Raw genomic sequence first — 20,343 nt, forward strand, 5'->3', positions numbered from 1 at the left:
AAAAGCTTTTAAAAATTAACTGAAAACTCTCTTTGTCAGTAAACCACCATTAGACTCAATTAGCACGCCTGGTTTTTTTTTTTTACTAGCCTACACACACATGCACACAACAGTCTGCTACATTATATATTTAAAAAGAAAAAAAAACTTAAGACAGATGTCGGGACGTTTTGAGAGAACCGGTTTATTTATTATGTGCTGGGGGAAAAAATAGAGACACAAAGGAGGCGTCCGAGCGTGAACCCGGGGCTCGATTGGGTCTCTTTTCTTCGTCCGTCCGGGCTTCAGTTGCCTCCGCGCAGCTTTTATTTGCGTGCAATCTGGTGGCACAAGTGACACACTGGGAGGGATGGGTGGATGGACGGACGGAGAGGAGTCGTGCTCGGGAGTCTGTTTGGGATGTGGAGGAGATTTTTTAACAAAGGGGGGTGGGGTGGGGGGGACTTGGAGATATTTCTCGTCTCTATTTTTTTCTCTCCAAGGCTCCATTTGAAAGCCGGACTTGAGGTAGCAGTGAAGATTTTTTTAAGCCGGAGCTAACCGTTTTAAATCCAAAGTTTACAAACCAAAAAGGGTCTATGTCATTACTGATCGCATTAATACTCGAATGCAAAAGTGAAATATATTCTTCCTCTGGCATCGTGTTTGAGAAAGTTTTCCTGACGCCCCCAAAGCTGTGAGGATCATTTCAAATCCTCACATTCCCCGATGATGGATCGTGCGCTTCGTTTTACGACTTGTCCAGAGCTGCACGCTTTTATAGCTGTACAACACGAGCGAATGACTCCTCTCGTTGCGGCAGGTCGACACAACGTGAGAGGTGATGATGACATGTCAAGCAGCGTGAGATATTTGTGCTGAATGTGGGCCTGAGATACAAAACGAAAAGTAAAAAAAACGAATCCTAAAAATTTTATGCACAAAGATAAAGGAGAGGAGATAGTTATTTTATGGATGCAAAGTTTATTTTAATGTATTTATTATTAAATATCAGTGCTGGGAATATTGGCCCCCATGTTTATTTAACTGGTTTAATTATTTTAGATTGTATATAATGATTTAGCCATTAATGAGAATATGAAACCAAAAATATTTCATGTTTTCAGTGCAATGGAGACTCAGACATACATCTTTAATTCCTTCTTAATATTATTACTGTTAGTGTCTACTTTTATATAACAGTGTATTTCATTAAATGCAACCTTTCACCTTACAGCGTGAATAGATTTTATGTGTGTGTGTGTTGCTAAAGGCTGTTGGCTAATTAGGGTAAGCAAATGACCTAGGCACAGCTATTACTGCGTTTATCCTCCTGTAAATTCTTCTAACATGCTCGCATCAATCTTTTCCGTCATATAAATAAAAATAGACAAACAAACAAATCCCCCCGCCCCCGCGGAAGTTAATGCGGCGCATCTGAGTGGAAACTAGACATTTTCACGCATTGTGGAGATGAGAAGTGACTTTTAATAAAACTGAGAGTAAAAAAATATATATCTGAAAATAAAAATGTAACACTGCTCGATGTGGTGTAGGGTGGTGTAGTCAAACCCATGTGTTCTTGCTGCTGGTGGAGGCACTTTTGATGACAGACCAGACTTGAACCCGTGACCTTCTGGTTCACAGTGCAGGCTCGCTAAACCATGGCCCAGGCCACTGTTTGCGACCTCGCTCTCTCTTTCGCTCTCCCTGCTTTGCCTTTGCAGTCTGGATTCACTCAGTTCGAGATTTCTGAGGAGCAAAACAATTGATCTTCCATCTGCACGAGCTCCCGGTTTAACAAATGAGATTCTTCTTTCACGCAGCTGATTTGGTGGCTGTCTGGGGTATTTGGAGTAATAAGTTATACAGAGACGAGGGAGCTGAGAAACGGCTGCAGCTGATGCTGCAACTCGGCTGCAACCTACAGCTCTCCGCTCTGCGTCAGGCAAAAAAAAAAAAAGAAAAGAAAAGAAAAAAGGAAAAAAGAAGAAGTTTGACACAGACAAAGTTTCAGGAGCAGAATATGACGAAAACGTGTCGACCGAAATGACTGATGGGGGCTGTGCGTAAAACCATGTAGCCTGTTACATAATATCCTACTTTAAAACATTTCCTTAAATGTAAAATCACTGTATGCATAGAAATTTGAATATGTATGGCTCTACCCGCTTTATTAACAGTAATCCACAGTTTGCAAATAAAGGCTGCTGTCTACAGTATAGGGGGAAAATAAAAAAAAATATGCTACAATTAAGTGTAGATACTTCAAATAAAGAACAGGTGAATAAAAAGGAACCTTTTTCAGGTTGGAAATGGCTATCGAGCATGCTCCGAAGTTATAACAGACAATTAGCTCATTAAGGAGTCATTTCTGAAGACTTAATTGGATTTCCTGATAAGTCACGTGACTCTGGAAGGCGCGAAATGAAACTTCTAGGTGAGAGCTGTAAAAAGCAGCAACGCTAGAGTTCCCGTGCATCTCAGAAGCAAATGTGTAGTCCACTTTGTACTCAGTCTGAAAAATGTATTACTACAGAGCAACATGTTTACAAAGCACGCAAATTAAAATGCATTTCAACGGATTAACCAGGAAAAAACAGCTACATCAGCCCCACCGTCTGCCATGCCACTATTAGCTTTAATACGTCTGATTAGTGCTTTTATTTTTATAAGCAGTCTACGCGAGTATTTCCGTCCACTTGAACACAGGATTTCGGGTCTGTGTTTTCTCCACGTTGCGCTGTTACTTTCTCATCCGGCCACGACACGTTCCGAGCTGTCAGCAGCAGCCTGCGTGGGTCCTCCGGTCACACAAACCCGCAGGTGCAGCGCCCCGCCGCCGCATCTCATGCCTCAATTAGCGCCGCTGCCCTCTGCACGGACTCGATTAGGCCCGTGATTTATCCGAAAGAAATATAATTATACCTCCAAATAAAATAATCAGCATTGAAGAGCGATTTCCTTAACGAGATGGAGCGGGGTAGATGTCACGGAGTAGCAGCGCCTCATTAGGGCGGTAATGAGACTTTGGGGTGATCCCGATAATTATCGAAATCTGTAAAATAAGGATCAAGTCAAATGTAACCTTAATTTGTCTGGCAATTGAGTTCATTTATTAGTATGACTATTTAGGAAGGACTCCCTCAGCCTTAATGTAAGGTGTCGTTATTTTAGGCCATCTGGGTAATAGATGTAACTGCAGAGGCGACATTACAGGCCTGTTTTGTCATTCATGGCTCACACTAACATTTGTCATATGACTGACAGGGTTACCAAAAGAGCTCTTGTCTTTATTGTAGGTATCAAGACACAGTCCATTTCACTGCTGCTAACAGGAATAACAGCACTGTGCTATTAATGCCATTAATCTCATTAATCTATGAGATCAAAAGATAACTTTCATGTGTTTCTCCCAGTTTCAATGTGTAAACAGTGCATAAAAAGTCAAACAACACTTAAAGAAAACACTACACTAATCTACTATAATAAACTGAAGGTTTTATCATATTATTGTGGAATTATTTTATTTTTTTCACACAGGAGAAGCGTGATCAAAATGTGGTGGCACGTTAGCAGTAAAGAAAAGAAATAATTACATCAAGAAAAGAGACTTTGAATGGATTCAGTTGGCCTCCACGGTTCCAAACAAGGCCTGACGAAAGGAATGGACATTTAAGCAAGTGAATCTCACAGTGGGAACAGAAATGCATCAGAAATCATCCTTCAAGCTTCACTGAGTCCAATATGCTTCTAGCCTCTTTGTACTCCTCTGATTCAGCCAATTCCTCTTCTGTTTCCTGAAAACACACAAACACACATATAGCTTTTGTTTTAGTGCCATCTACTATACTTCCAAAGAAGGAGTTACAACTGTCTTCACTAGACAAACAGGTTTGTTGTCTTCATATAAAAGCATTCTTGAGGAAATATTTCAAACTGTATCATAATGGTAGGAACCAAATTCATCCAGGAAGGGTTGATATGAGGTAAAACTTGACACTGAAGTGTGTTTGCGTTCCTCTGGTAGTCACCACAGTGACAGCACTTCTAATGACCTGTGATGAGCATGTGCATATGCGTATGCCTGTCTGAAGGGAAGAAAGAAGGGAGGATGAGTAACAGGGAAGGGGACAGGTTGCTAATTTCAGGTTAGCTCCCTCTGCCCAGCATTCAGCTCCCATGTGAGTGACTCACACCTTCAGCTGTCTGACTGTTGCTCTGCATTAATTTCGATGACCCTGAGACATCCATGCTGATGTTTGCCTCTCACCATATCAGCTTAAGTCCTGTAGGGTTTGGCATGCTCTGTGGCTGTATATATACTGTATATATATCTGTATATAAGTGCAAAGTGTGGTGCTTGAGCTTATTCTAATGATCAGTTCATTAAGTCTACACACATTTAAAAGAAAAAAAATCTGACTCAACACTGGAATATCCAGGATACCACGATATACTTTAAATATGTGGCCACAGGTGTCCTGACATGAAACTGTAGCCAATTGTAGCCCTTTCCCACTAGTATGTACTTGAGTCAGCTTGGCATGGCTCGACTTGAATTTTAACCCTGGAGAACCCATGGGGTCAAATTTGACCCCATGGTTTCCCTAGAAAACCAATGGGGTCGGCTCTGACCCCATGGGTTCTCCAGGGTTAAGGTCTACCATTAGGTGGGAGTACCTGACACCAGTTACTTTTTTTGTACCCACTTAGCCAGGGCTCCAAGTGATCTGAGACGATCCGAAAACGTGACATCAACAGACAGCATTCCCCCAATTGGCCAGTCAGTGGCGTCACTTATTGGGTCATGAGAGTCCTTCATAAAAATCAAAACCACCATTTTTGAAATCCGGCAACAAGGGAAAAGGCTGCACAAAAAACAACATCCTGCTCCCCAAGTGTGACAAAAAGCCATACACTGAGCAGCAGGTGTACAATCGCCTCGACGTCCACTTTTGTTATGGTGTTTGTGTCGCATACAAATGACATCACAGGACTTTTGGCGGCACTGCTATAAGGACACTACGCACATTAGGTGGTAATGATTGTAATGGAAAACGACCGAAACAGCGTTAAGTCAAGGCGAGCTGAGTAGGTACTAGTGGAAAAGGGCTTTTAGTGTCTGCTAGGCCTCACCCACACAGTGCTAGAGACCAATTGGCAACCCCTGGTCACAAGTGTGCATTCAAATTTGCATTCTCCAATTCACTGGCAAATGGTTGCTGGATGCCAGTAGGTGAAATCAGTTGCCACAAGGTGCTGCACTAAAAAAACTCCTTATGATTGCTTCTGTCACTACCAGTCTGTTGCGGTCCTGCATAATTTGAATGGAAGATGCAGATTTGTCTGCAAATACTTGCTAACTAACTACTAAACTGTAGTGAAACTTGAAAAAGGAATAATGCATACTAAAAAATGACCATTCACCTTCAAAATAAAGTCTCTGGCCCTGTGTGACTGGGGCTTAGCAACCAATTTCAGAGCAACTGCGAGCAACCTTCAGTAAACACTCACAACCAGTAAAGGAAAACTAATTTTTTTCCTAGCAAACTGTGGTTAACTGGGCTCTAGGCATGGAGGCCTGTTGTGACATGGCAGTAAATTTAACAGGAACATTATTACTACTACTACTACTACTACTACTACTACTTCTACTACTACATCCTTGCTTATTTATGGTACAGCATTAAGGGAGCTATGTAGCTTGTTATCACAACAGTAACCATAACCTGATGTTGTCTTTTCCATGATCGTTTTTTTCTTCTGTTACATGCTGGTCTCATTGAGAAAGACAACTTTTTAAAGATCTGGCATTAAACTGAAATCCAAACACATTAAAATGGGGATCTTAGGCCTTTTCATTCTTTATTATTAATTATTTTGATTATTAATATTTTAATTATTAACTATTTTAGTGAAATGATGCCTGACAGGAAGGGATTCCTAAGCATGATCCAGGTGTTGATCATGCTCATCAGCAAGAGTATGAGAGTTGTGTGTCTTTCATACAATTATAATTACAAATCTGCAATTTTAATGAAGCTTTACTAAGAAACACACAATTAGTTATTAGATATTGTGATACATACAAAAGAGAAAAAAAGATTAAAAATAAAACTTGAATGCTGGGGTTAACCATTTTTTCTTGATGCTGGAATTTAAAAGTATAATAAGCTGAACCTTTTTTCCTTCTACCCACAAACGCATGGCATGAAATTCTTTTTCAGGGAGGCCATGAGATATTAGAAGTCCAACTGAATTAATTATCACAATAGCTTGTGTCCTGTTGTTTTATGAAAATTTTGTTCACCTCATGGTGGTACTTACTAGCAGCTGTAGCAGATCTGCGTGTGCTATGGCCAGCCGGCGGTGACAGTCTGGGATCATCATTCTGGACTCCTGCAACACCTCCATCTGAAACCACACAGAGACCGCATCAGTGCCATCACCACCTTTATTAATCCGAAAACCCCTGCCACTGCTCCTATTACCAGTTTTCATTACAGGTCTTCACAAAAGTCAACACATTACTGAACATGTATTTTCCAAGCTTTGACCATTAATTTGAACAGCTAGACAAAGTGTATTCACTGGCTGGATTGTGCTGTAGCTTTACTCCTGGCAGTGACATGCAGGGTGTCCCTCATGCACTCTGCTGTGGTTAACATCTCTCAACAAGCCGGCAGTATGAAAAATGTTATTGAGTTATTGATCGGGCCGGGAGTTGGGCAGCGGGGGACCACCTCGATCTGGCTCCACACCTGGATGAATAAGCCGAGAGCATTGTGATCAGGCGTAAAGAGGTATTACTACGCCTGCAGTGTAACTGTGTTGCAGCCTGGGGTACTTTCACAGCCGCGGCTAATGTGGAATTCCCCCAGCTGGCACCCTAAAGAGCGGAGAGGAGCTGGCTAACACTGTCAGACACAGTCACTCATGACAGATGCTTCCTCAGCTAGGCCTGTGTCGAGCTGGAAAAAGTCAAAACATGGACTCAGTTGCACATGTGTACATTACACGGCTATGCACACTAACAGTCTGCCTGCCTGATGGCGTACAAGTTCATCCAAGTGCCTAAACTGACATACCGAAAAATAGTGGACAAATTGTCAAGTTGGCTGCCATCTAGATGTGACAAGGTAAGCTAGAGTAGGCAAAAGAGTACTGAAACAGAGAAAAGTCACGGTGCCCTCCCGGTTCAGTGGAATGATCCCATCAGCACAGGATAAAGATGACACTTACAGCGTATTGATTCCATTAAAATAAAAACCTGTAATCCATCCTGCCTCAGACCTCTCATCTCCAACCATAATCCATCTGGCCTCCCAATCTCCCCATTTAACACCAACCAAGCCTGCTGCTCAGCCTGAGCTGCCACTCTATGAATGAACAAACAAAACAACACACACACTGAATTTTAATGGAAGCCGTAAACATAATCAGATGTGATATCTGTGGTTCAGTTCCTCCCTGTCTGAATCAAGTTTGGATCCGCATCAGCGGACACTAGCCCAAATAAAGGGCAGTTATATGAAAAACCACGTCCTTCCAACAATCTTGTGTAAGCTGACCATAAAATACCGTAATAGGCAAAACTCATATTTGTCTATATATGTGTATCAGGCTCTCTTGACAGGATCTTGAAATATTTGTATTATTTACCTTTTTTCACACTATTTCTTTATCGTTGTGATACTGGAATGAAGCAAAGACATCAAGAGAAGCTGTGAATTTAGTTTCCCCCAGGTATTAAACACACATTAAAGGCAAATTCAGAAATTCATTTAACATTTAAAGCTGATAAACCCCCTCGCTAGCCTACAAAATAAGGGCTATAAAGAACGCATAACGCAACGCTCCGATTTTAAATTATTTTGCCATTTCCTTTTATTTTCTGTACACGGTGGGTAATGATTTGTTTATATATTTTGAGGCATAACTGAAATGTCTCTGTGCTTGCAACACCACATGGAATCAAAAAGTTCCATCTGCTTATTTATTTAAAAAAAACAGCAAACCTGATCACCCTGATCACTTCCACATCCGCAACACACACCAGATTTCCTCGACTAGATCAAAACAGTGATGTAGTGTCATTAACTTTAACTTCAATATTATTTTGTGAAGAAGCAAATGGTAAAAAGCCAAATTTGGCAAGTAGCGCTGGTGGTGGACAACAACTGGGTTCACTGCACAGTGCTATGTGACAAAGTTGAGTGCTTATGTGCCAAATTTAAAAGAAAATTCTTCTTCTGGCTTTGACATTATAAGCTCTGGACACCATATCTAGAGACTGTTTTCATCAGCAGAGGATTGGTCCAGTCTAACAAAGAAGCAGACCTTGGACCTTGCTGTGGTGAAAGGGTAAATGTGCACATGGAACAGAACCAGACTTCCAGCTTCCATATCAAAAATGCTAAAAGTGATGCAGTGCTTCACAAGGACAAAACCTTTAAAACTAAACTGGTTTCTATGTTCCTTGACTATGTAGCTTGCAAAGATGACACATTAATATATTTATGTATATATCATTCTGATGTTTGGCGTTTATAAACCATCAAGTGTTTGCCATCTGATTATATACAGTGGTATAATGAAAATGTTTAGAATTACAAGAAACAATATCCATACATGTCTGTGTCATACATAAGTAAAGCAAAAAAAGCTCAAAAACTGCCCACACGACTGTCCATTTTGCTAGCTAACGTTAATATTATTATATTATTTGAATTTGAATATTTTAAAAGACATAAGAAACATGTTGGAGTGAGAAAATTCCACAACCTGTGTACAGACAAATGATGGAGGGATGCAGGCACAGTGAGAATGGAGAGCGGGATATGGGCCAGTGATCTGTTAGGGACACTAAATTACCAGCATGTGTCAGTAATTATCAAACTCTTTTAAAGTAACATGATATAATTACATCTGAATCAAGCAAATTACAAAATCACTAATGATTCTCCTCTCAAAACCTAATTCTTCATTATCACTGTGGACTGACCTCATTACATGAACGAAGGGCTACTCAAATTATCAAGACACAATTCACTCCCTAACTATGCGAGAGCAAAAACCCTCCCTCACTTTACTGGCTGAGATCAACAGAAGGAACAGGTGGTGATAAATGGATAATTCAAAGGCTTTCAAATTAAGACACATAATTGCCGTACAGCATCAAAGAAGCAAAATGTACCTGTTTCTTGATGACATAATCATCTGCCGCCTCTGTTTTCAGGCGCTCAATCTTCTCTTCCTGCTGCTTCGCTTCAGTTATGTACGCAATCTCCTCCTTGGCCAGCCTGCACAGAAACAAGAAGACGGGAAAAGACACGGTTAAAGGCAGCCATACAGTGTTGTTCCATCAAACATTAAACGTAAACGCACAGCCTCTCAGACGGATAATATAGGCTGAACCAAGAAAAGCAGACTGTGATGGTCACTTTTTACAGACAGGGCCATCTATCCTCATTCTCCCCAACACTCTTGTGACTGAGGAGGACACAGTGAGATCATCTCCCACAGGATGGCAAGACACACACCTCAATAACACGCAGCAAACACATCACTTCTCCTCACTGCTCTGAAGTGGAGATCACCCTTAAATAATGCTTTGAAATTCAACTTATCATTTACACAGCGCTCTAACAGTGACTAAAATAGGATGCATTTACATGAAAGACATTTTATTTCTGGAAAGGAGCAACACTTTACACTAAATTTAAACCGGATAACATTTTTTTCCTTTAATAAATAGCAGATCTAAGCCTGAAAATAATGTGGATGAGAACTATGGTGTTTATATGAGTATATGAGGTTTTATTATTTTTATGCACTTGTTAAAACTGAGTTTATTAAACTCTTTAAAATTGAGATTAAACAGCACAACACTGTCATTCATCTGCAGTCAGATTTGGAAATTTGTTTTGTTTTATTTTCTTTACAATCATCAGAGAAACATCGGGCTTTTTAGCCTGTACACCAGTGTTTGTTAGTGAGCTGCCAGCAATATATTTTAATATAATATATTTGATTGTTTTTTTGTTAACTTTTATAGAAAAAAAACTTTAGGGGGCAGTTGATGTCCATGGTCTGGCCTGCTCTAAAATGGTAGAATATATCAATTGTATAACATGCACTTCATTTTGTATCCTCTTATTGTTTTTGCAGCACTTAAACCTCGAACTTATGCATCTTGCAGTCAACAGTATTCACTAATTATATTATTTAACTTCATATATTACAATATATGAATGCGTCACTAGTGAGTGAGATCTGATTCTTATTTAACGACAAGTACACAGATTGCAACATCATAAACTTACATACAGGATAACACTGATACAAATGTTAAACTAAACTGAATTTAGATTAAAAAAATAATAATAATAATACTAAATGATTCAATTAAATTTTCTGCCATAATGGCCAAAGAAGGGATTCGAAAGCCCAAGTTCACGTTTGTCTTGTGCACTGAAAATAAAGAAATGAATATATATACACACTTCTCAGTCACAGAGCAAAAATCGCAAATCGTCATTTTTGAGAAGGCTGACCAACAAACACAGAATTTTCTTTGTAATCATCAAATATTTTGTTAATCTCTAATCTATATACGCACATAAATGTAGCTCTGTCTGGCAACTTCCAGCATTCTGCATGGAATAAATGGAAAAGCTGAGGGGGTTCAATGCCGGGAGGGTTTATTTCGCCTAATCTAACTAGTGATCATATATGAATGTCAGCTGAACACATGAAACTGCATTACTTCATTACATTTGGCTGGTTCTTTTTAAAATGTTTTAACTCTCTCCTTTACATACATAGGAAAAATGGGTAATAGAAACGGAAAGCTAACTAAAGAATTTTAAAAATTCTAAAATTGAGTAATCCCAGTGGATTTCCAATCTTCTAACAAAGGCTTTGGAAAATCGAGCCTGTGGCAGACGAATTTGGACAATTACAGATCTTTTTTTGTTTTGATTTTTACTGCAGAGAGGAAAGCCATATATCCTCTGAAAACACATTTACATTTCATTCTTTATTTAAAAATATTAATAGTAGGTCTCTGCCCTGAATTCATCTAAAGATCTTATTACATCATACATATTACTTTTATCAATACACTTTTGAAATGTGCAAAGTAGGACATTATATCATGTCACTCATGTCTTTTGTGTTAGCATGTCAAAGAAAAACACACAGAAATCAGTGTAACCTATATACTGCCATCCAGCTCACATCTTATCAACATGATTATCTGGCTCCTTTATCCACCTTTATTGTCTTCGACACACACACACTCCCAGAAGCTACTAGTTCTTTTTTAGACATTAATTGATCATCAATTCAATCCCTAATTTAGACCAAGTCAGGTGGTAAATGGGCCTCTTTTTCTTGATTATTAGTGAAAATAGGCTTGAGTACATTGATAAATTTTGATTATTTATCAATTACGGCCCAAATGGAACTAAATCTCTTAAATAGATTCCGACCCTGATTGGCATAATGGAGTTTGAAAATATAGCTATTGATAATGATTTCCAACTAACAGTCTTTTTCCGGTTGCGCCTGCTGGTGGGACTGACAACACAAATTTCATTTTTCATAAAATCAGCTGTGTGTGTGTAAGTGAGTAATCCTTCATTAGTCAGTCACATTACTGGAGACCCTTCCCTACGCGTTGCACTGCTCTTTGCCTAGCCAAGGAAGCCAATAGCACTCTGTCATATTTTACATCAATTACCACTCATTCTAATACGGTTCCATCAGGAAGCTTTTAAACAGGCACCGTATGCAATAGCAGATCCTGTCTTTCACTCTCATGCTTGATGTAGAATGAGTTATGTCACCTGTTAAGAGTCAAAGAAGGTGGCAAAGAGAGGAGAAACGATGGAGGTAGGAAGGCTGAAATAATTTGAATAAAACTGAAGGACAGTCTAATAACAAAATGTCCATTCCTCCCCTTTCCAGTCCTGATGTTAATTTCTTATTTCTCCCAGACTTGGAGCGCTGTGCGAATAAGGGGTGGGGTCGTGGCTGGTTTTAAATAGACCTGCCACCTCAGGCTTAATGGAAAAGGCAGCTCTCTGGAAAATAGAAAAAAAAAAAAGGGAATTAGAAGCCAGCCGACACACACATTCGGTCGCCTGCTCTAGCACTGTATTTTTGAGCCGCGATGTAGTCTGCGCTGGGACCGGAATGACAAAGGCAAATTACTGTTGTCATTTTATTAAGGGCATCCGCCTCGCTAGGGCAGAAAGGCACTGACTGGAATGTGCAGAAGCCACTGGAAATAGGCCTGGCTAAAAGAGCAGGCAGGTTTCCTCTAAAGTCGTACATATATATATATGTGTGTGTGTGTGTGTGTGTGTGTGTGAGTGAGAGAGAGAGAGAGAGAGAGAGAGAGAGAGGGTAGAGGAAGTGAAAAAGCTGGGAACAGAGGAAAAAAAGAGACTAAAAGAGAAGGACACAAGATTATGAAGAGACAGAGAGCAATGACACTCTACACTTAAACAGTTTGATAAAAGGTTCATGTCAACGTACAGCTGTTGGCCTTGAGGGAGTGTGATTTTAAATCTTGTCTTTTGTTCAAATAATATACTCAACTTAAAAACCTCAGAAGAGAAAGCAGGGATGATACTGGCTAATAAAATACTGCACCCTTGCATTGTTGTTTTTCCTATACTAACCACTCCTATACTGACCACTCCTGGACACTCTGTGACATTATCCTCTCTGGGATGTCCAGCCTCCATCATTACCACTGGGGAGCCCATTGGTAATCTGACCCTCATCAAAGTGCAATCGATAGCGTATTACACAAACAGCACTGACAGGAGGAAATTAGAGGTCTGCCTGATTGACGAGAGGTACACTCAGACCATCCCACAGACAACTGAGCCCATTATCTCAAGAATCCTCATAATGTCTACAATATTTTCTATTCCAGCATGGTAAATTTGGCCATTGTACAAATGTGGAGCCAAGCTCGAAATAGATGCCAACTGTTTTAGTAGGACAGCTTAGACTAGTTAATGAGTTTGCAGGTCCTACATCAAAAGGCCCATATCAAATCTATCTAGAAGTGAAGCGAAAACTAAACCATTATAGATGAGCAGTGTTTGCCTACAGACAGGATTTACAGTTTGGAAAAGAGAAAGAATCAAGATGGAATATGTTCATTAGAAAATTTGGAAAACTAGGCAAACAATGAAGAAACAAATGGGACGAAACAGCTACTGTACACCCAGTTGTACCGTTAAAGTTAAAACACAATACAAGATGTCTGAACTTGCCAGGAATGTGTGCAACTAGCCAACTTGATGTTAAACATTGATGCAGTTGCTAACTTCCGCCAGAAATACAAGTCGGTTAAACCTATTATTGTTATTTTAATAATGTACAACTGCAATTACTGGTTCATGAAGCTCCTAAAAATACACAAAATGTTCGTTTTGCCAATATTTAACTTTGTCCATTTAAGATATTCTGTGCTTTTGAATTCTTTTTTTCAGTTTTTTATACTAGTTAACTAGCCTAATTTTTTCTGTCATTTAAACAACTCATAAATCACAAACCAGAAACATCCCTCAGTTCTTTTTTTATGAATACTATTTCAAATTTTCCTGAAAATGCTTGATCTCCAATTTAATTGCATTTGAAAGGTGAGTCTATTATCTAGCCTGTCCTCACTGATTGTCATACATTAGAAGACATTAGATATTCATCAGCCGTTTGCAACATAATTTAACAGCATAACAAACATCTCTCTAAACCAAGCCCAAACAGAAACTCTACATTAAAGCCTTTAACAAGGGCTAAGTTTATTGCAGGGCGTGTAATACAGGATATCTGTTTAAGGAAGGTGTAACTGTGAACTGGAATATGTCCTGGTTGCACTGCACACAGAACAGTTTAGTGGTGCTCACATCTATTTAAAAAAACATTTAATTTAATTGTAAAGAACTTTTCTCTTGTAAGGTTTCTTTTCTTTAGGAGTGAAAGAAGCCTTCTATGTCAACTGCGAACGACCATCTTTGAACAGAGGCGGTGGCTTATGACACCAACTGTCTGCCATCTATAATCCAGTTCTGAGATCCCTTCCCAGATGCCTTAACGCCCACTCACATCCTGGGCCATCTGACTTCAGTAAATTACACGATAGGGTGATTGTGGCCTACACCCGTCTTCACACCTTCGCTCGTGTGATTAGGCAGAGGATCATTAGGGGGTCCATTGTCCCTCTTGGGGGGGGGGGGGGACTCTCCACAATTTGACCCTAGAACTGAAGAAGCTTCTCGGATGAGAGGTGAAACGTCTTCAAGCAACTTAAAGAAGTCCAGAAGCCTTTCTTTCCAAGCTCCTTAGACTACGATGACCTGGGTGACTGAGAACATCCACAGACAAACACAGTGCACAAATCACATGACTTCACTGTCAGTACCACTGCCCTCCAGTGTACTGTGTGATCGTGAAGAACTAAGCAAACAACTTACTTACATGTTTTATGAATTTCAAAAAAAAAAAAAAATTTAAATGATGCTTGATGCAGGTTAGGGGTCAGGGATAGGTAGGTACAAACTTTATTTACAACATCAAACCAGGTTTTAACTTCTTAAACTCCATCAGGCAACCAGCTACAGTTAGGTTTAGAGTTGCATTTAAGGCCCAGTCACACATGGCCTTGGGTCAGTTGGCAACTGCTTGAGAATCACCAGTCGCTAGGGAAAAATGTGTAGTCTCCTGGCAGGTTGTGGTTACTGGCAGTCACTGTGAAAAAGACTGCCAAAGCCTCAGTCACACTGGGCTGGAGACCGGTCAGTTATGCCCTGTTAGCCACCACCTGCTGGGAAAAATGTGTATTCCCCGGCAGGCTGGTGAGTGGTTGCATGAGGCTGCCTGCGATCACTGAAACTGGTCGCAAGAAAAGCTACAAGGTGCTGTGGCAACTGCTAAAAGATGACTCTGGTTACTCATAGATTGCATGGAAGATCCTAACTTGCCAACGTCTTCCATGCAAAGTATAGTGCAAACTATGGGCAACCACAGCAAGATGCTTGCAACCAAAGCAATCACAACAAGGTTTTCAGTGTAGCACCCTCTTAGCGACCCACCAACAGCCAGTAATCTCCAGGAACACTCACTGAAAGGTTTGCAAATACATATTTTTCCAGAGTGATCAAAGGTTGCCAGCTGGTTACCAACTAGTCCCTATGCCAGTAGGATTTCACTCCTTCCAGTTGTTCTCCATTTGTGTAGCTTATAAGTATGAATAAAAATCCACAACCTGAAAAAATGGTTTCTTGAACCAGCCCCCCCCCCCACCAAAAAAAATGTTTAACAACAGTTTTTATTAAACCAGTTATGATCATCTACCAATTTAAGGAAGCCTGGAGTCCAAAGTACATATGCAGCAGTACTTTAGTGCAGTGAAGGTGCACTGGCCTGTATTATTCATTAACTAGTTGTCATTTTTTACTCCTCATTATAATATGTACGTGTCAAGACTGTGTTGTCATCCCTGCCTGCCTGTAACAATTCTGACCCCAAAATGGGATGCAAGTATTTGCAAAATCTCACCCCAAGTCCATCTCACCGTAACATGATATCAATGTGGAGCTAGCTAGCTTACTCAGCAGGTGCTTCCCACACCCGCAGAGTTTAATAATAATAATATAACGGTGCTTCTACGTTGGGCTGTTTCATGCAGCAGCTCCAATTAGCAAAGATGAAGGAGTTTCCACTGAGAATTTTTTTTTATAATGACAAATATTAAAATTAATGTTATGTTGCGATAACTTAAGTTTACGAACTTGAGTTCGAGTGACCCAGTTGATAAAAGCACGTGGAAGTTTTAAAATGCAGCCAGAAAATGGACACTTTATTTGATCAGCAGTGTGTTAGCTACCTAGCTAACATTAGGGATCAGTCGACCACCACTTTGAATTGAGCTGAATTACACACACTACAATTATGATACAGCGCTATGTCTGAACAAACAGTGAACTCTAACCCCCACATTATAACTATTAGCTACTCAGGGTTAAGCGACGGTAAGAAATAGCCGCTTTGAACAGAATACACTTTCTTGTCATTCAAGCCGCTAGCTATAGGCCGCGCCCCAACACCGCACTAAAGTTAAAATGTCGTTGGTAACACATTTCGACCTGCGGCGTAGGTTTTCGCCTGGCCGCCCGGCTAACTCAGTTAGCTCAAAAACGCCGACCTCACGTTAGCTTCTATAAGTAGCTTGCATAACATACGAAATACTAGTTAAGTTAAACGAAGAGCCAGCCTTACCGTTTAACAATACCAGTTTTAATCTTAATCTGCCGTATTCTTGGATCTGCCATGGCTGTAGATGTAATGTATTACTGGGTAGTAACGTGTTGTCGCTAGCTTACTGTGTTAACGGTGTGCAGGTGGAAGTGGAAGAAGGATGATGAGCTGCTGGCAGATAAATCGATCGTTAGAGTAGCTCATTGTTGAGTTTTCTGGTCTGAATGACAGATCTGGTAGGTAATACAGTTTCGTGAGTGTGTTTCTCTGGTTCTTGTGCATGCTTTTGCTATTTTTCTTCAAATTACACCTCGATAAACCGAAATCATAGAATGACGAAAATAAATAAACACTATGGTGGTTAAGTTAATTAAATCAGGAGCAATTACGGAGTACCATTAAGGCTTCTGCTATTCATAGTACTGCTGATGAAATATTAGATTTGACTTTATTTGATTTAATTCGTTTCGCTTTAGCAATATCAATTTTATGATATAGTATTGTTAGTTTGACAAGCTGATATCTTTGTTTCTGCAATTTTTAAATTTTAGGCAAGAGTTTCATTTTTCAATTATGTGTCGTTATAACGAAGACTAAATCTAATGTCAGGCTGGTGGACCTCGCTTATTTTCTTCCAAATAATTACTCCTTTTGGGAGACTGGGTGTATGATTTTTATCGGATCTGATGGAGACTGGGAGCTCTATGTTATATGTAGTTGGTTTTCCACAAAGTCTGATAATTGTTGTAAAAGACAGCTAGCCCATTTTAGCTACCTGCTCATCAGTGATCCCAAATTTGGGGTAAAGTAAGGTTACCTCATGAAGCTGTAACAAAGGAATTAATGGCCAACTACTGCCCCTCTAGATAAGAGAAATCAGCTGAGATACTCTGGGTAAGGAAATGAAGATATCTGTCAGAATCACTTTGTGGGCATCAATACTATGTAAGCACCAAAATATGAATATCTAATCCAGTCAGAGCTACATCTGTAGTTATATGATTGGTAGGGATTGCGAAGAAAAGGATCATTTGAAATGTTGACCTGATGCCTTTTTTTTTTCAGGAAAGAAAAACTAAACATATTCAACTGTCTAAAGTAAAGTAGCTTTGTTGTGTGTCTGCATAGGTAGTCCTGCGGCACTGAAGAAAACTGACTGAAGACATTTACAGGAAACATTTAGATTTTTTCCATAACAGGAACAGTACAGGGTAACTAATATGAAAGATCCCTCTCTTCCATTAAGCTTGGCCTTGTACTCCAAGTTTGCAAGCCTAACCTAAGCCTTCTATACTAAAAGGGACCAAAGCATTTGGTTACACTAATACCAATTAACAATGTTAGTTACAATTACACATGAGCCTCTCAATATACAACAAATAAATATTTTGGGTAACTTTAAAAACCTAATCTAAAAGAAAAACAAAACAAAAAAACACCCAAACTAATCAACCATCACTGTTTGATTGGTGTGAGTTTAATATTATGAAGATTTAAATATTTCATTATATATATAATATTTCATTATAATTTAATAATATGGAGACTTTTGGAAATATCTTACATGTACAATTTATTGGTACTTGAATACTTGCATTTGATGTTTTATATTGTGCCAAATCACAGTAAGCTAAAGACCCCACAATAAATCGCTCTTATATAGCACATTTCTACTCTACATGAGCACTCAAAACTTGATACAACGTATCTCATTCACCCTGTCATACAAGCACTTTTTTCCATGCTTGAGTACTTTCTATCTGACATACACATACATTCAGACCCAGATGTATCGGAGAGCAACTTGGGGTTAGTATCTTGCCCAAGGATATTTGACATGCATGCTGGAGCAGCCACCAATTGAACAATATTGGTAGATGGCCTGCTCTACATCCTGAGCTACAGCCAGAAGGTAAAGAAAACCCCAACAATCAAATGACCCCCTTTGTGTAAGCACTAGGCAATAGTTGGAAGAAAAAACTCCTGTTTAACAGGAAGAAACCTCCAGCATAACCAGGCTCACCTGCCATGACCTGTTGTGGTTGATGGGGGGAAGACAGGACAAAAGACACTGTCTAAAAGAGCCAAATGTTAATAATAACTAATGATGCAATTCAGAGTTGTGTATAAACACAGTGAATGAAAAAGGCGAGTGAAGAAGAAACAATTGAATAGAACTCAACTGAATTTAATTGAACTGAATGGAATTGAATAGAGAATAAGACTCTAATAATCTAATGATGTCAGATTATAGATTTGCATGGATTAATGCATCTTCTTTTTCTAAAGCGAAAGAAAGAAATGTCCATAATATTATTCCTTGTTATTTTTCACAAGATTTGTATATTTAGTTTCTTTAAGAATTAAACTGTGTATACACAAATATTGTGTGTGTAAGTTAAGGTTTATAAGCCTCAAAATAAGCCTTTTTTATTTACACAGTAGATCACTTAAATGATACGATTGACATGCCTTATAAAGCTGTGTTACAAAGATAGAAAATTCAATATCATTTGAATCTTTGTGTATTTAATATTGATTTGTGTGATCTCTAACAAAATGAATCAATTTCACAGTACTTTACATGGCTGCCTCTATCAAAATATATATATTTTTATACTAGAGACCTCTGCTTTCCCAATAACATTAAGGGTTTACAATATTCTTGCACATTAAAAGCTTTGGAACAGCAGCACACTTGTGAAGTTAGTGCTGGGGGAAAGGAGTACAACTTCTTTTATTTGAGCAAGAGAAAAAGTTTCCACCTGTGAGACCCACTCTCACAAAATGCAAAAAGACACCTAATGTCCCACATTATCCATAAAAGAGAAACTGTGCTAAATACAGCTTCAGTATTCATGTTTTTCATGCACTAGGGTGAATTTAATTGAATCTTGTCACTGATAGAATTATACACACAAACATAATTTAAGTAAGAAACTACATTCAGAATAAAGTGAAATAAAAGGAAACAGGGCCACACAACAAATTGTTGTATGTAGCAGGTTAAATTGGATTAGAGGTAGTAATCAGGTTTGCAGTGATGGTGTTGTGTCTCATAATGCAATTCCACTTCATCTAATAAATCCCAGTTTTGGGTTATAAAGATCTTTTTAACGCTTGCCATCACCAGTGTGTGAATGTGTGTGTGAATGGGTGGATGACTGGATGTGTAAAGCGCTTTGGGGTCCTTAGGGACTAGTAAGGCGCTATACAAATACAGGCCATTTACCATAACATGCACATACTTAAATTATGTAGAAATTCAAACATACAGTACTGTGAAAAACTCATGAGCCACCCTTGATTTCGTTATATTTTGCTTGGAAAGTAGTAAAGTAAAGGTGGTAATGTAGGTACAGACTTAAATGGAAATACGAGGCGAAAAAAACAGAGTTATTACAATTCAGTCTGAAATATCTTAGGTAAGCTTTCTTGTAATTTCTTGAAGTAATCTTCAGGAATAATTCACCAGGCTTATTGAAGCTCTTCTTTGGATGTTGGCTAGAAGACAGAAGGCCTTAGATGCTCACTAAAGATGTTTTTACCACTGATTTTCAGTCCAGTGCTTGTGTAGTTAGGCATATCTCAGCTTTTTCTCCCTGTTTGCTTTTCTTAAGAATGGCTTCTCGACAGCCACCCTTCCACTGAGACCATTTCTGATGAGGCTTAGGTAGATGGATCGACTGAAAGGTCAGATGCATCTCTTAGGTCCTGTATCAGGTCTATGCTATATTTTTTCCTATTTTTTAAGGATGTGACTTTAAGCCTATCTACATCAGGCTTAAAAGCTGATGTAGATAGCTTTTAAGCCTGATGCTTCTTCTTTTGTCTAGTTTCCTCAAACTTTTTAGTGCTAGTGCCTAAAGGTACAATATAAAATTGCTTCTCTGCTAAGTTGTCAATTACGTGTGTAGACACAACACTGGTTGACTCCTTGAGTTAGGAGCCTCTTTTAAGCTTGAATGATTCATAATCATTCAACAAACAAAGAAAAATATTAGTCTGAAGTCTGCAGTCAGATTCAAGGAATGGCTTGAAAATGAGTGAACAGGCAGCCAATGTCCAAAGAAAAACTTT

General features: G+C 39.2%; 1 protein-coding gene across 1 annotated transcript; it reads right to left on the minus strand.

Moving 5' to 3' along the window:
• Positions 1–3,489: 3,489 nt before the first annotated feature.
• tbca (tubulin cofactor a) lies at positions 3,490–16,439 on the minus strand. Its single transcript, XM_063480569.1, has 4 exons — positions 16,285–16,439; positions 9,179–9,284; positions 6,310–6,396; positions 3,490–3,779 (listed from the first exon to the last, which is right to left on the minus strand). The coding sequence occupies exons 1-4, from the start codon at positions 16,335–16,337 to the stop codon at positions 3,699–3,701; spliced, it is 327 nt and encodes a 108-aa protein (XP_063336639.1). The 5' UTR covers positions 16,338–16,439; the 3' UTR covers positions 3,490–3,698.
• Positions 16,440–20,343: the final 3,904 nt, after the last annotated feature.

The sequence above is a fragment of the Pelmatolapia mariae genome, linkage group LG7 (genome assembly GCF_036321145.2).
Source record: "Pelmatolapia mariae isolate MD_Pm_ZW linkage group LG7, Pm_UMD_F_2, whole genome shotgun sequence".
In the NCBI taxonomy this organism is placed as follows: domain Eukaryota; kingdom Metazoa; phylum Chordata; class Actinopteri; order Cichliformes; family Cichlidae; genus Pelmatolapia; species Pelmatolapia mariae.

Bases quoted from the DNA above. Each gene is read 5' to 3' on its own strand.
- tbca (XM_063480569.1), bottom strand. From the start codon at position 16,337: ATGGCAGATCCAAGAATACGGCAGATTAAGATTAAAACTGGTATTGTT. The intron at 6,397-9,178 runs GTACATTTTGCT...GTGTGGTTTCAG, and splicing joins ATTATGTCATCAAGAAACAG to ATGGAGGTGTTGCAGGAGTC. The intron at 3,780-6,309 runs GTAAGTACCACC...GTGTGTTTTCAG, and splicing joins CAGATCTGCTACAGCTGCTA to GAAACAGAAGAGGAATTGGC.